This window comes from Periplaneta americana, chromosome 14, assembly GCF_040183065.1.
Source record: "Periplaneta americana isolate PAMFEO1 chromosome 14, P.americana_PAMFEO1_priV1, whole genome shotgun sequence".
NCBI classification, from domain to species: Eukaryota; Metazoa; Arthropoda; class Insecta; order Blattodea; family Blattidae; genus Periplaneta; species Periplaneta americana.
In genome coordinates, this window is record NC_091130.1 from 80,673,656 (window position 1) to 80,687,198 (window position 13,543).

The 13,543-nt window shown below is 36.2% G+C and overlaps 1 protein-coding gene across 1 annotated transcript; it reads right to left on the bottom strand.

The window, feature by feature from the left end:
• Positions 1-2,142: 2,142 nt before the first annotated feature.
• LOC138713503 (peptidoglycan-recognition protein SC2-like) lies at positions 2,143-12,627 on the bottom strand. Its single transcript, XM_069845669.1, has 3 exons — positions 12,393-12,627; positions 5,381-5,617; positions 2,143-3,408 (listed from the first exon to the last, which is right to left on the bottom strand). Exons 1-3 carry the CDS (start codon positions 12,478-12,480, stop codon positions 2,855-2,857), a joined length of 879 nt encoding a protein of 292 aa, XP_069701770.1. The 5' UTR covers positions 12,481-12,627; the 3' UTR covers positions 2,143-2,854.
• Positions 12,628-13,543: the final 916 nt, after the last annotated feature.

A 13,543-nucleotide genomic window follows, 5' to 3' on the forward strand; every position in this document is an offset into this window, starting at 1 on the left:
GGGGAAAGCCGGACACAACCTACGTTAGCAACTGATCCACCACGCGAACTCGCAGCCTGGGGAACCACAAGCCTCGCAGAGTCTTTGCAGCGCCGGCCTCGCACCTCGGATGCGTCGGTTCAGAAAACCCAAGGCTTTAGGTTTATATTTGAGAGCAACGCTATGAAATGATTATAGTTTTCGTGTGTCAAAATAATTTTTAGTGTCCTTCACATCTTCCAAGAACTTTTTAACTGTTAGAATCGAAGATTGGAGTCGGTAATCACACAACAATTTTATACATGGCTAATTTTCTTTTCCCACTGTTTGATTCGAACTAGAGATTTCTCTCTATTAAGGGAATTTATGGAAGGATACATTCTTATCTGTGGTGGAGTTTATACTGCAACCGAACACACATCTTTTCGACGGTTCCCAGATGCTATGTCAACGGATATCTCGTCCACTGTTTCGTACGTCCCTTTGATGTTCTGTTCACTATATTTTTTCGTCCTATAGGGCCGTATTCATAGACATTCTTAGCGCGGGCTTTCGGTGGATGATCAGCGAACTAACGTTTTTCGTATTCATAAACCAGTGTCAGCGATATGATATGATATGAATCCTGTTTAGCACGCTCGTAGCCCGGGCTAGCAAAATGTCTATGAATAGCACCCCTGGTGTTTTATGTCCACTATTATTTCGTCCACAGTTTAAATGTCCATTGTGCTATTTTGTCCTCTGAAAGTTTGGTCCACATTTTATTATGTCCTACATTTATCGTTGTCCTCTTTATTAAGTTGTCCATTTTATTGTCTTGTCCAGTACACTACGTCCAATATTCCTGATAGTCCATTTGCATAAATGAGTGTGCTCTCCTTCTTTCGTAATACGTAGCTATGCTAGCAGTATGATGCCCGTTGCTATGCCCGTTGCATAACCGATAGGTTATGCAATGGGCATAGCATATTTCTCTTTTCTTCACAGCGCCATAGCATTTCTACTGTGTGAATAAAAGTGGTAAATATAATTGTTGTGGACTAGCATGTCTCGCCCTCATACGGTTCTTTTCATATAAGCCATTATAAATGTTTATACTTAAAAATGTAATACTGAACCAATGAACCATATATCTTTGGTTGAAATCCCAAGGCCTGTGTACTATTGTTGAGACTGGTTCTATTGTTGTGAACTAGATGGCGACTATATATATATATATATATATATATATATATATATATATATATATATATATATATATATATATATTACTGATTTGTTATGAATATGATTTCGATGATGAATGAGGCCGGTGATTTTCAGGGATGTTGTGGGGCCCAAATTTCCTGGCATTTGCCTTACGGTTGAGGAAAAACCCTGAAAAACCTCAACCAGGAAATTCAATCCGACCGGAAATCGAACCCAGGACCTCTGCGTAAGAGACCAGCATGCTGACCCCTACACTATAGAAGTGGTCAAATGAACATTATTATGCTACAAAAATAAATAATTAAATACATTTCCATAGCAATCGTTCTTTTTAAATTGCAAATTAGAAGTACTTGTTACCCAAAAATGAACAAAATATTCGAGGAAAAAATATTTAGTTGGCACAGAAACTAGTGGACCAAGAAAAATTGGGAAAAAATTATGGACACAATAATTTGTAACCGAAATATTAATGGACAAATATTTTGGTGGACGAAATGTTTGTTGTCTGATGGACGTACTGCTGTGGACGTATCGTCCTAGAAGCCTTTTCGACATGATTAGAAACAAGACAGGCACTGGCACACAGCAGGCAAGACACCCGTGACAGATTTTAACAGCGATATATGCTCACTATGGCATATAATTTAATATATAGGCCTATGTTCATTTTGAATTGCAAGCTCCTTTAACAGGCGAAAAAGTTGTCACTTTTTTCTCTGCAATATTTAGTGCGATAAATATTCGGCAGTGAATTATGTACCGTACTCCAACATCATGCTTTAAAGATCTTTTTCAAGATTTCGTAGTGCTGAAGCCAGGCTGAAAATTTGGTAAACTTCCAATACCATGTTTTTTTATCTCACTGCAGAAAATTGTAAAAGGAATTTTATACTCACTGAGATTCGACGAATATACACTACTGTCTGTGAAAATTGCAACACCATGAAGGAATCATGAGAACTGAATCAAATTTATTTTACACATTACTAATATTGATGTACACAAATGATGAACGTTTGAGACTAATACATATGAATACAGATGAGTACATCAGTATTTTGTGAAACCTGCACGAGCTGCAATCAGAGCTGCTATACGTCGTGACATTGCATCAAAGTGGCTTTGGATCTCTTCCTGGGAAATGACCTGTCAGGCTGCTGTTCATCTTCCAATTACATAGTGACTTAACAATGTCCTTAGTTTTGCTATGTTTAATCACAGCTCAGTCGATGGTGTATTTCTGCTTAAATTACAAAGTTATAAGCCACAGAAATGTCTTCCTTTGGAGGCCACCGGCATTGTCTCAGGGTAATGACTGGAACTCATGACTCGAGTTTATTTCGAAGAAATTAATTACATTTCTAACATAAGGAAACTCTCTTATAATTATTTGGAGGGGCGAGACCCCTCTACTAATTTTATTGGAGGGGATGCGTCTGGTTTTATAAGTTGAGATTTAAAGTGCCTACGAACTCGGATGTTTGCTGTCAATGAACTAAAGGTGACAGTGTTGTCACACAATTCTTGAACTCAGGTAATTCCAAACTCACATAAATGGTATGTTACATAATTATTATTGAATTCGGATAATTTTGTTACATGATTTTGAACTCAGGTAAATAGCGATATTGTAACTTAAATATAAATTCACGTGACAGTGTTGCTACATTATTATCAAGTCAGGAGACCAATTTGCCCATTTTTGGATGATTTTTACGATGTTTTCTCCTGGGCTGTCTGTATTGAATGTCTGGTTGTGTCCTATCAGTGCATAAGAAGGTGAAAGTTTGCCCATGTTTACTCCGAAAACTATGAGCTGTTGCGCTGCTTCTGTCTGTCCATCTGTCAAAAAATCTTTCTCTCTGTAGTCTCCTATGAACGAAATGCCAAGCACTCCTGCAGGATTCCGGTGGAAGCTGGCCGTGTCCCATCCCCTGCCCTCGTACACATTCCCGTCACCGCCGATTAAGAAATTGTAGCCAATGTCCACAAATTTTTTGGCTCTTCCCATGTGGTAGTTCTGTATCGATCTCATCCTCGCGGAACAGACGTCGAAATTTAAGCATTTGGGAGTGTTGGTGTTAGAGATGACGACGATTGGGGTGGGGTGGAGCAGAGGGCGCTTGACAAGTGCCTCAGCGCCTCTCCAGTCACTTTTAGAAAAAATGTAGTGGCCCCCAGGAAGCTCAAGTAGTGATAGTTCTGATGTGTTCTCACCTGCAAAAAAAAAAAAAAACAACAACAACAACAAATCAACCATTTGACGTCAAAGCGTATGTAGCTACTTATGTAGCAGTTGAAGCACATCGGCTCTTTCCATTTAGAAGAGTATTATATACAATAGAAATAATTTAATACAGTTATATGAACACTTTTTAATGATTGAATAAAATTAATAAAATCGGTTAAAAACCAAACATGTTTCGGAGGACTGCTCCTCCATCTTCAGTGGTAGTACCACGACGCTGGTACAGGAAGAGTCTTCCTTAAGCTACGTTACGCGGTCAAACATCTGTACCAGCGTCGTGGTACTACCACTGAAGATGGAGGAGCATTCCTCCGAAACATGTTTGGTTTTTAACCGATTTTATTAATTTTATTCAATCATTAAAAAGTGTTCATATAACTGTATTAAATTACTTCTATTGTATATAACTATCTCACTCATGAACACTGTTGCATCTGGATTATTATTAGATGAAAATGTATATTACTGTATTACAGAGTGCTAACGACATTCAATATTTGAGAGGTGGTAGCATTCATCAGAATACGAAAACAAAGTCTAATAAACATAAGTCCTAAAATTAATGTCTTCCGAAACATAAGTACTTGTTCTTCAACGTCATAGTAGATGCTCAATGTTATTTTCATTCATTGTATATAACGCATCCTTCTGCCCTACTTAGGCAGGCGTGGCTCAGTCGATTAAGGCGTTTGCCTGCCGATCTGAAGTTGCGCTCAGGCGCGGGTTCGGATCTCCGTTCGGGCTGATTACCTGGTTGGGTGCCAGGTAATCTATGGCGAATCCTCGGCCTCATCTGGCCAAATAACATCTCGCTATCGCCAATCTCATCGACGCTAAATAACCTAGTAGTTGATAGAGCGTCGTTAAATAATCAACTATATATATATATATATATATATATATATATATATATATATATATATATATATATACTTCTTAGGCCGGCAACATACTGCATCGAACATTTTGTCTGATGTGACGGTGTTTACAAGCATTCTTATGAGGTTGCTCTGACGAATGTCCGATGCAATATGTTGCAGCCTCATAAGAATATGTGTAATCACCGTCACATCGAACGGTCCCAGACAAAATCGTCCTGTCCGAGACAATGTCCGATACAGTATGCTGCAGCCTCATAAGAATATGTGTAAACACCGTTACTTAGAACGGTCCGAGACAACACCGTCCTGTCCGAGACAGAATGTCTGATGCAGATGAAATGCATAAGAATTGCTGATGATTTGGCGTTGTTAGCAAAAGAGGAGACCATACTAAGAGATATGCTACTAGAGCTAAATGACATCTGTGAGCAGTATGGGATTGAGATAAATGCAAACAAGACGAAGACCATGGTTGTCGGAAGAAAAATAAAGAAGATAAACTTGCATATTCTAAATGAGGGAGTGGAACATGTGGACGGCTTCAAATACTTGGGGTGTACTATAAACAGCAACATGAGCTGCTGCCAGGAAGTCAAAAGGAGGATAACAATGGCAAAGGAAGCTTTTAATACAAAAAGGAGCGCCTTCTGCGGACCTCTGGAAAAAGAAGTAAAGAAGAGACTAATGAAGTGCTTCGTTTGGATTGTGGCATTGTGGGGGGTAGAAAAATGGACATTACGACGAAGCATTTGAAATATGGATACGGAGCGTGTGAAATGGACAGTCAGAATAAGAAACGAAATTGTCCTAGAAAGGATGGGCGAAGAAAGAATAATGTTGAAACTGATCCGAAAGAGAAAAATAAATTTGCTGGTATAAAACAGTATCTTTAAAAATTGCAGATATAAAAACTGTGATAAATCGCAACATTAATAATGATTTATTCTGTATTTCTGCAAATCCTTATGAGTAGAAATCATAAACATTTCTCAGAAGCCAGTCAGTAATCACCTTGAACTTAACCCACACCAGTGTGTGTAACATATGTAGTGCAACTTACTCTCCGTCGTGAAGGAAGTGTCATCCACAAACCCCAAGGCCTCCTTGTGTTGATATCTTTGCATGACCATGACGACGGCGAAACTGGAGCTCGCTAGAAAAACGATTGTCATCAAGGCGCATATCATAGCGTTGCGTGTGATTTCCTTGCGGGTTTCCTGATGATATGAGGATAATTCGTCATCATCATCCACGACAACTTTGTGATGCGTCTGGACTTCCACATTCAGCAGTTTCACTGAAAATTTATTGACTTGAATTAATGGCAACTCCAAAACTTGTGCATTTTGTTGTATTTGTTATTCACGAAATGAAGAGCGGGAGATGAGGCGACAGAGGCAGGAACGTGAATGTTATGAATTGCTTACATTATGGGACACAGTAGCGATACTATTATTGAAAAATATACAGATCAGTTTCTGGTCATTGTTCATGTGCTTAGGAAGTGAGAAGTTAAGCTGTTAGTTACAATAATGTACTAGATTAAGTAAATTAATAGTAATTTTATAAAAATAATTAATATCTTTTAATTTACATATTCAGCCTATATTATTACAAATGTTTTCGGCACGAGTAATAACTTGGCTTCTGGGATGCTTATCTGAGCGACGTTTATACTAACCAGAGGTAAGAAGTTCGTACCGAAACTATTAAGTTGTGTGAGCTTGGTCTATACATCTACCGAATGAACAGTAGTAACGCAGTTCTCACCGTCAACAAACCAGTACAACAAACATGTGCAGCCGGATAGCAATCATACTTGTCTTTATGCCAATGGCTCATGGCCTTATAATAAGAAACAAATTGAACAAATGATATTATATAAAAATACAATAATTGACAATTAGAATATTCTTAACTTTCAATATAAAATAACACTAGTCTGCGATGAAATTCCTGCCTCCAAAGTTTTAATGTTTTTAGGGTATCTTTAGCATGCTGAAATCAAATTCAAGGCCAAAAAGTTCCTATCACGTACCATTTTCATAACGGAAACACTTTTGGTTCAGTGCCCGTTGCCTATTCAGTGATCCTAAAAAAATCATACACAAATTTGCAACTGCTGTTGTTGCGACTAGACTATAAGAACACTAGTGGCAAGTTTGTGATGATTACAAAGTTCTTACTATGTTCCTGGGTCAATAATCTGGTTTTACCAAATTTCCAAGCATTCTTTGCCTGTGGAATAGTAGGGCACGAGTTGATCACTGGACTATGGGAAGACTGGCCACCTCGACAAAATTTGGAAGTCGGTTGTAAGAATGTTGTGCGCCAGAGCCTTGTGAGTTCTTCTAAAGTTGTGCTGCCATCTCTCCACTTCAAGCTTGGCTTAATGAAACAGCTTGTAAAAGCTTTAAATAAGGAAGGAGGTTGTTTTAAGTACGAGAATGTCTGGTGCAGCATTTAAAAACAGTATAGATGAAAAGGAGAAATCAGCATGGATTTTTTTTTTTGTGAAGTTGTTTTAAAATTTCTTGGCAACAAGGATCCTAATTACCGAAACATTGTGGCTAACATGCTTGAAGCATACAAGGAATTTGGTTGTAACATGAGTTCAAAATTTTCTGTTTTCTCAGCTAGATTATTTCGCCGAAAATCTAGGATTTTTCAGCTAAGAGTAAGATGAACGATTTCACAAGGATCTGCAGGGGTTGGAAAGAAGGTACCAGGGACGCGGGAGCATCAGTATGCTTGGTGATTATTGTTGGACGGTAAAGCGTGAAATACCTGAAGAGAAACATAAAAGAAAGAGGAACAGGAGGACTTTCTCAACTAAGAAGCAAGTGGTGTAATTTTTTGTGTGATACATTGTGCTAATTTATACATCCAATAGTGAACTAAACAAGACAAAACAAAGCAAAAACACTCTAGTGACATGTATGAACAACCATACACATAATTTCAGCAAGTTGTGTCTTTTAAATATTGTTTTTGAATTTTAAATAAAAAAGTGAAATGAAAAAGTTAGTGATGAAATTCACGTAATTATAAAATACATTTAAAGTGATTTTGCAAACAAACCTGACGTGATAGAAGCAAACGTATTGAAAATTCGGATTCAGCACATCGACATTATATAAAATCACATTACTTAGTTTAGGCAACAAACACGAAGTTGAAATTCGCAGACTAGTGTAATTTTCCCTTTACATATACAGTAAGAATAACGAACAGAATACATAATTATGTGCTTCTAGCCCAGTTATAATTAATAATAAAGTACATTTTAGTTTAGCAAAAGAGATATTCTTCTCTATAATTGAAGAAAAATTCGTTCCGGCATGGGAAATCGAACCCAGGACCTGCTTTACGCGGTGAATGCTCTTTCTAGCTGAGCTATGCCGAGACCCGAGTCACGATGCCGGACGAACTCTCCTCCTTTGTATCATCAATGGCCTACTACCCATTTTAAACATATAAGTTAAGTATGCAGGAATGTAAATTTAAATGACTTTATGGCCATTTTCGACAACAGTTTTTTTTAATCATACTTCATATTCATATGTGAGGACCTCGTTATCTTCATTGAATAATCAATAACTATATGTAGTGCAACATGTAGATATCTATAATTGGAGAAAAATTCGTTCCGGCATCGGGAATCGAACCCAGGGCCTCTCAGCTTTGCTCGTTGACTGCTCTTTCCATCTAAGCTATGCCGAGATCCGATGCACAGTGCCGGCCGAACAATGGCATCTGGTCTCGGCATATCTACATGTATGACTACATGTCATTGATTATTCAATGAAGACGGCGAGGTTCTCATATATGAATATAAAATATATAGATACTCTTCTATGTTCAAAAAATATATATTTGTACCCTGGAAAGATTTTTCTACCTCACAAGACGTAACTTGGGCAAATCTAAAATATGATGCAGTGTTTCTTAACAACTGAACAACAGCTTTGTGACTATAATAGTGCTTTTCGTGTATGGCACAACACATTGGACACATAATTCGTTTGAAGAACACTTTTCATGTTTGCTTTAATGCAGCGGTGACCAAAACGGTTGTCGTGATTATATCGTGTAATCACAGACATTTAAACGGGTACGAGGAGTTTCCTGTACATTGCTGTGTACTGAAGGCAAGCAGTGGCGGTATCATGTAGCTCTACAAAGTCTGTCTCTACAAGCAATAAGAGGTGGTTTCGTAAAGAATGAGAAGATCTTTTTTGTTGTTCTGTTGGACAAAATGTAATATGTTTACTTTGCTCAACGGTTCAATTAGGAGTATATAGAAACATTAATTGCCATGCTGAATAATGTATTATTGTTATTATTATTATTATTATTATTATTATTATTATTATTATTATTATTATTATTATTATTATTATTATTATTACTGGCCATTAAGTATATGTTTCTATAATTCTTCCGTATGTGCATGAATATTGATATTTATAGATATTCTCCCTAGAAGGATAAAGTCATTAGGTTTTATCTCAGTTTTAATCTTCTTAATCTTTAGATGAGGGTAACTATTTATTAGTTATTCATTTAATAATAGTATTGTAGAAAAACTGATTCAGTATTATGTGCCAACGAACTGTCAAACGCTAGGAATTAAAATGTTTTAAAACAAAACCAGGAAGGGAAAGATGAGATAAATAAATGTAAGGAAGTCAGCTACCTAATGGGGTTTGAAATATCTCGTGCTCTAAAGCCTTTTAATAGAACAGAATTTCTCAAAAGAGTAATGATTAAAATAGCTGAAGTAACTTATTCATAAGAAGTTTTTAATTTTGAAAAACTACGAATTTCTCGACCAAATATCGAGAGAAGAATTTAGAAAATTCCTGATTATATCAAGAGGAAGGTTAACAAAGAAGCACGAAAAATCGTATATTATTCACTGGATTTTGATGACAGCAGTGACATTAATGATAAAGCAAAGCTTGAGATTTTTATCCGCGGGATTGATCAAGATGTTAGTACAGGAACCACCACTGGTTGCAGTTTTCATCCGAACTACCTTTCCTCCGTCTCCTTACTTCATACGCTGTCTGTCGCATGTAATCACTGCAGCTCGAGTTTTGGTCACCGCTGTTTTAATGACTGTTGGGACTTCTGCGGATCGATATAAAATTATATTTGAACTATAATTATTCTTCCACATCTCGCGCCGTTAGTCATTTCTATATTTCTGGACTACAGCAGACTGATTGTTGCAGGCAGTCTTTGCAGGGATATTGAAACATACCGTACCGGTACCAATATTATACGTAGGTCGAAAAAGAATAAAATTATATCTATTTGAGTCGGATTTAGTAGACTGTCGTATATATTTCCCTCCATGCAAAGATATGTATTCCAATATATACCTATATAATAGCACAGTGTATCTGAACTAATATTCGTTTTGCAGATTATATTTTCACATTACATAATTTCCAATATTTTTTTCTCAGAGGAAGATTTAAATTCTGCTATCTTAAAAACCGCCCACTGAACTGCATAACTCCACTACAAACGTTAGTATGTAATGAAACTGCTTCTCTACTGTACATATTTCTGTAACGCAGTTACGAAAGACATCCATCCACACTTTCCGATATTCTGTGAGTTATGTGAACAGAATATAGTGTACATAAAAGATAGTTACTCAATATAGCCGGCGTGATCTATACGCGTGGCTGCACTCAACCTGAAAACTATGTTTTGGTACGAACTTCCTAGCCCTAATAATATAATCAACACCCACATTAAATTCACATTCCTTCCGCTCTTCTTTCGAGCAACCAGTAATAGGTAATGTGTAGTTTTTATAATAAATTATTATTATGATTATTATTATTATTATTATTATTATTATTATTATTATTATTATTATTATTATTATTAGACTACTATTATGAAGAGTAGAATATGATTATTATGGGCCAATGTTTGTGATGTGTTCATGAAAGATGATAATAATAATAATAATAATAATAATAATAATAATAATAATAATAATAATAATAATAATAATAATATAAGAAATGAAGTTGCGTTGGCAAGAGTGGGTGAAGAAAGAATGATGCTGAAACTGATCACGAAGAGAAAAAGGAATTAGTTGGGTCACTGACTGAGAATAAACTGCCTGCTGAAGAATGCACTGGAAGGAATGGTGAACGGAAGAAGAGTTCGGGGCAGAAGAAGATACCAGATGAAAGACATGGAGACAAAGAGGACGGCAGAAAATACGAAAGTTAGGAGAAAGCTGGGTTTGCAGTGAAAGAGTTGCCCTTGGGCAGAGCACTATGAATAATAATAATAATAATAATAATAATAATAATAATAATAATAATAATAATAATAATAATGCTACGCAAAGTCTCTCAGCAAATGAACAAAGTTATTTATTCCCAACTGACCACTGATGGTGAGTATTACACTGACAGTCAAAAGCATGATTTAAAAACTAATATTTGATGGTATTTTATCCTACTTTCATTATTTTCGTCCCGCGTTGTGGCGTTGTGTTCTAAGACATACTGTCTAGGACTCGCATTACGGAATACGCGCTGGTTCGAGTCCTCAGGAGGGGAAGAAATTTTGGCCAGTGAATGGGACCTGTGTCCATCCAGTATCGTGATACACTTGGGGAACTACTATAGGTAGCAAAATCCGGTTACGAAAGCCAGCTATAACGGCTGGAAGGATTATCGTGCTAACCACAGGAGACTTCCATTCTGGTGGATGATCGTTCACCCCTGTATCTACATGCAGATGTGAGGCCAGCAGCCGACTGGTCGGTGTGAGCCCTGAAAGGGCTGTAGCGCAACAGATTATTATTATTATTATTATTATTATTATTATTATTATTATTATTATTATTATTATTGGAAAAGGATCTGACAGAAACTGGCCTATACGGACTCTGCTGTAAGTTTCACTGAGAAATAATAATAATAATAATAATAATAATAATAATAATAATAATAATAATAATAATTTTGAATGAAACAAGGAAACTTATTTATAGTTCATTAGCGGATACTTGAACATTAGGCAGATAAAAACAAGGACAATTATTAGTAAACGAGGTGGAATTTTGGAGGAGAGTGTCTCGAAAATCAAGGAGGGATAAAGAAACACATAAATTACAGAAATTTTGGATGTTAATGATTGCCTTGGAGACATTAAAAAGAAGATTTAAAACGGTTTTGGACATGTAATAGAATACAAAAGATGACGTTGGAGTGGCAAGCAGAGGAAAAAGAAGACGGGGAAACCTAAGGAACAATGGATGGATACGAAGAAGTATGGGTTATAGATGGTTGACCGAAGAAGACACGGGGGATAGCAACTTAATGAAGAAATAGAATTGCTAATGGGTTGTACTGTATAAATCTCATAAATAAAAAAATTAAAATAATAATATGGAAGCTTTAGTAATAGATTTTAATTGGTTTATTTTATGCGTAGATTATCTACCGTCGAAGTAAAATTAAGATGATAATGTTAGCGAAATGAGTCCAGGGTCCAGCGGGGAAAGTTACCCAGTATTTGCTCTTAATGGATTGAGGGCAAACCCCAGAAAAACCTCAACCAGGTAAATTGTTCCACCCAGGATTTGAACCTGGGCCCGCTCATTTCACTGTATTTATAATATACTTGATTACTGCACAGATAGTTATGATAATGATGATGTTAGTAAAGGTGGTAATGCAAAATTACAGGAAGAATATAATAATAGTAATAATAATAATAATAATAATAATAATAATAATAATAATAATAATAATAATAACAAAAATTATTCAGATGCAGAAGAATGAGAAAAATAACAGAAAGAAGTGATGTTGATCGTCTATGTTAATCACGTTGGCGAAAATCAAAATGCGGAAGACGAAGCATATAATAAAGATGATAGCCTACTGATGAAAATTAGTAAGATGCCAAAGAAGAAGAAATGGAAGAATTTGATTGGGTTATTGCCTGCTGATGTTCATTCAGGTGGTGGTGGTGGTGGTGGTGGCGGTGGTAATTTAATTAACAAAGAAGAGTTTTCTAAATACCTGGATATCTCGCCCAGTCAGTGGTGCCTGACATTTTTACGTCCCCGATCACACCGTTGTCTTTGCACTTTGTGTTCGTAGCTCTCATGTCACAGTGCAAGCGTTGCCGAGCTGCGCGAATCAGATGTCCCCTCAGGCATCACTAAGGTTAAAAAATCACAGTCTGTCCGATGCAATCGTAACAGGGACATCCCCACAAAGGAGGAAGTTAAGCGTCCGAGCCCTTATCCGGCAACTAACCGCAGAAAGATGTTTATAATGTGACGCCATAATACGTAATGCAACTATCTGCCACTGCGCAGTCTCCGCCCGCTCGTGTCAAGAAGCAGTCGTAACTAAATATAGGATTTATATTCCCTAAAAATTTAAAATATGCTGTAATTATCAGGAATATGTCACTACGTAGAATATGTCAACCAATTTCGGGAATGAAACTACAGTTGTATGTATGTATGTATGTATGTATGTATGTATGTATGTATGTATGTATGTATGTATGCATGCATGCATGTATGTATGTATTTATTAAACACTACAATTGGATATACACCTGGTGGCAGTGATATATACTATACAATAATAATATTACAGTAAATATGAATAAAATTTACAATAAGTGTAGGAATTAAAAAAAATAAAATAAAATGAACGTAAATCTAATTCTAACTATAAACCTATAAATAAAAGCTATCCTATAATAACGCCTACAATAAGCAAAAGTAAACCTAAGTACTTCTGTTAAACCCAATTATCATCATCTTAAGTAATTACATATCACCTTAATTAATTACATATCAACTTAATTAGATATCATCTTAATGAATTACATATCAATTTAATTAATTACATGACACAACTTAGATAATTACACTGCACCTACAATTACATTTTCAGTCTAATCTTCTCAACCTTTCCTTAAATGTATTGATTTTGAGAGGACCACCCTGAAAGATTGCCACAGGTAAGCTGTTCCATTCTACTATTGTGCGGTTAACAAAGGAAAATTTTGCCACGTCCGTTCTTTGTTTTCTGCATTTAAACTTTCTAATATGATCAGCCCTGCCTAAGTACTCGTATGATGGTGTTACTAATCTGGCATTAATACCGGTCCATGCTTTGTGTCCCATTTGTGCCTTAAACAATGCGGTCAG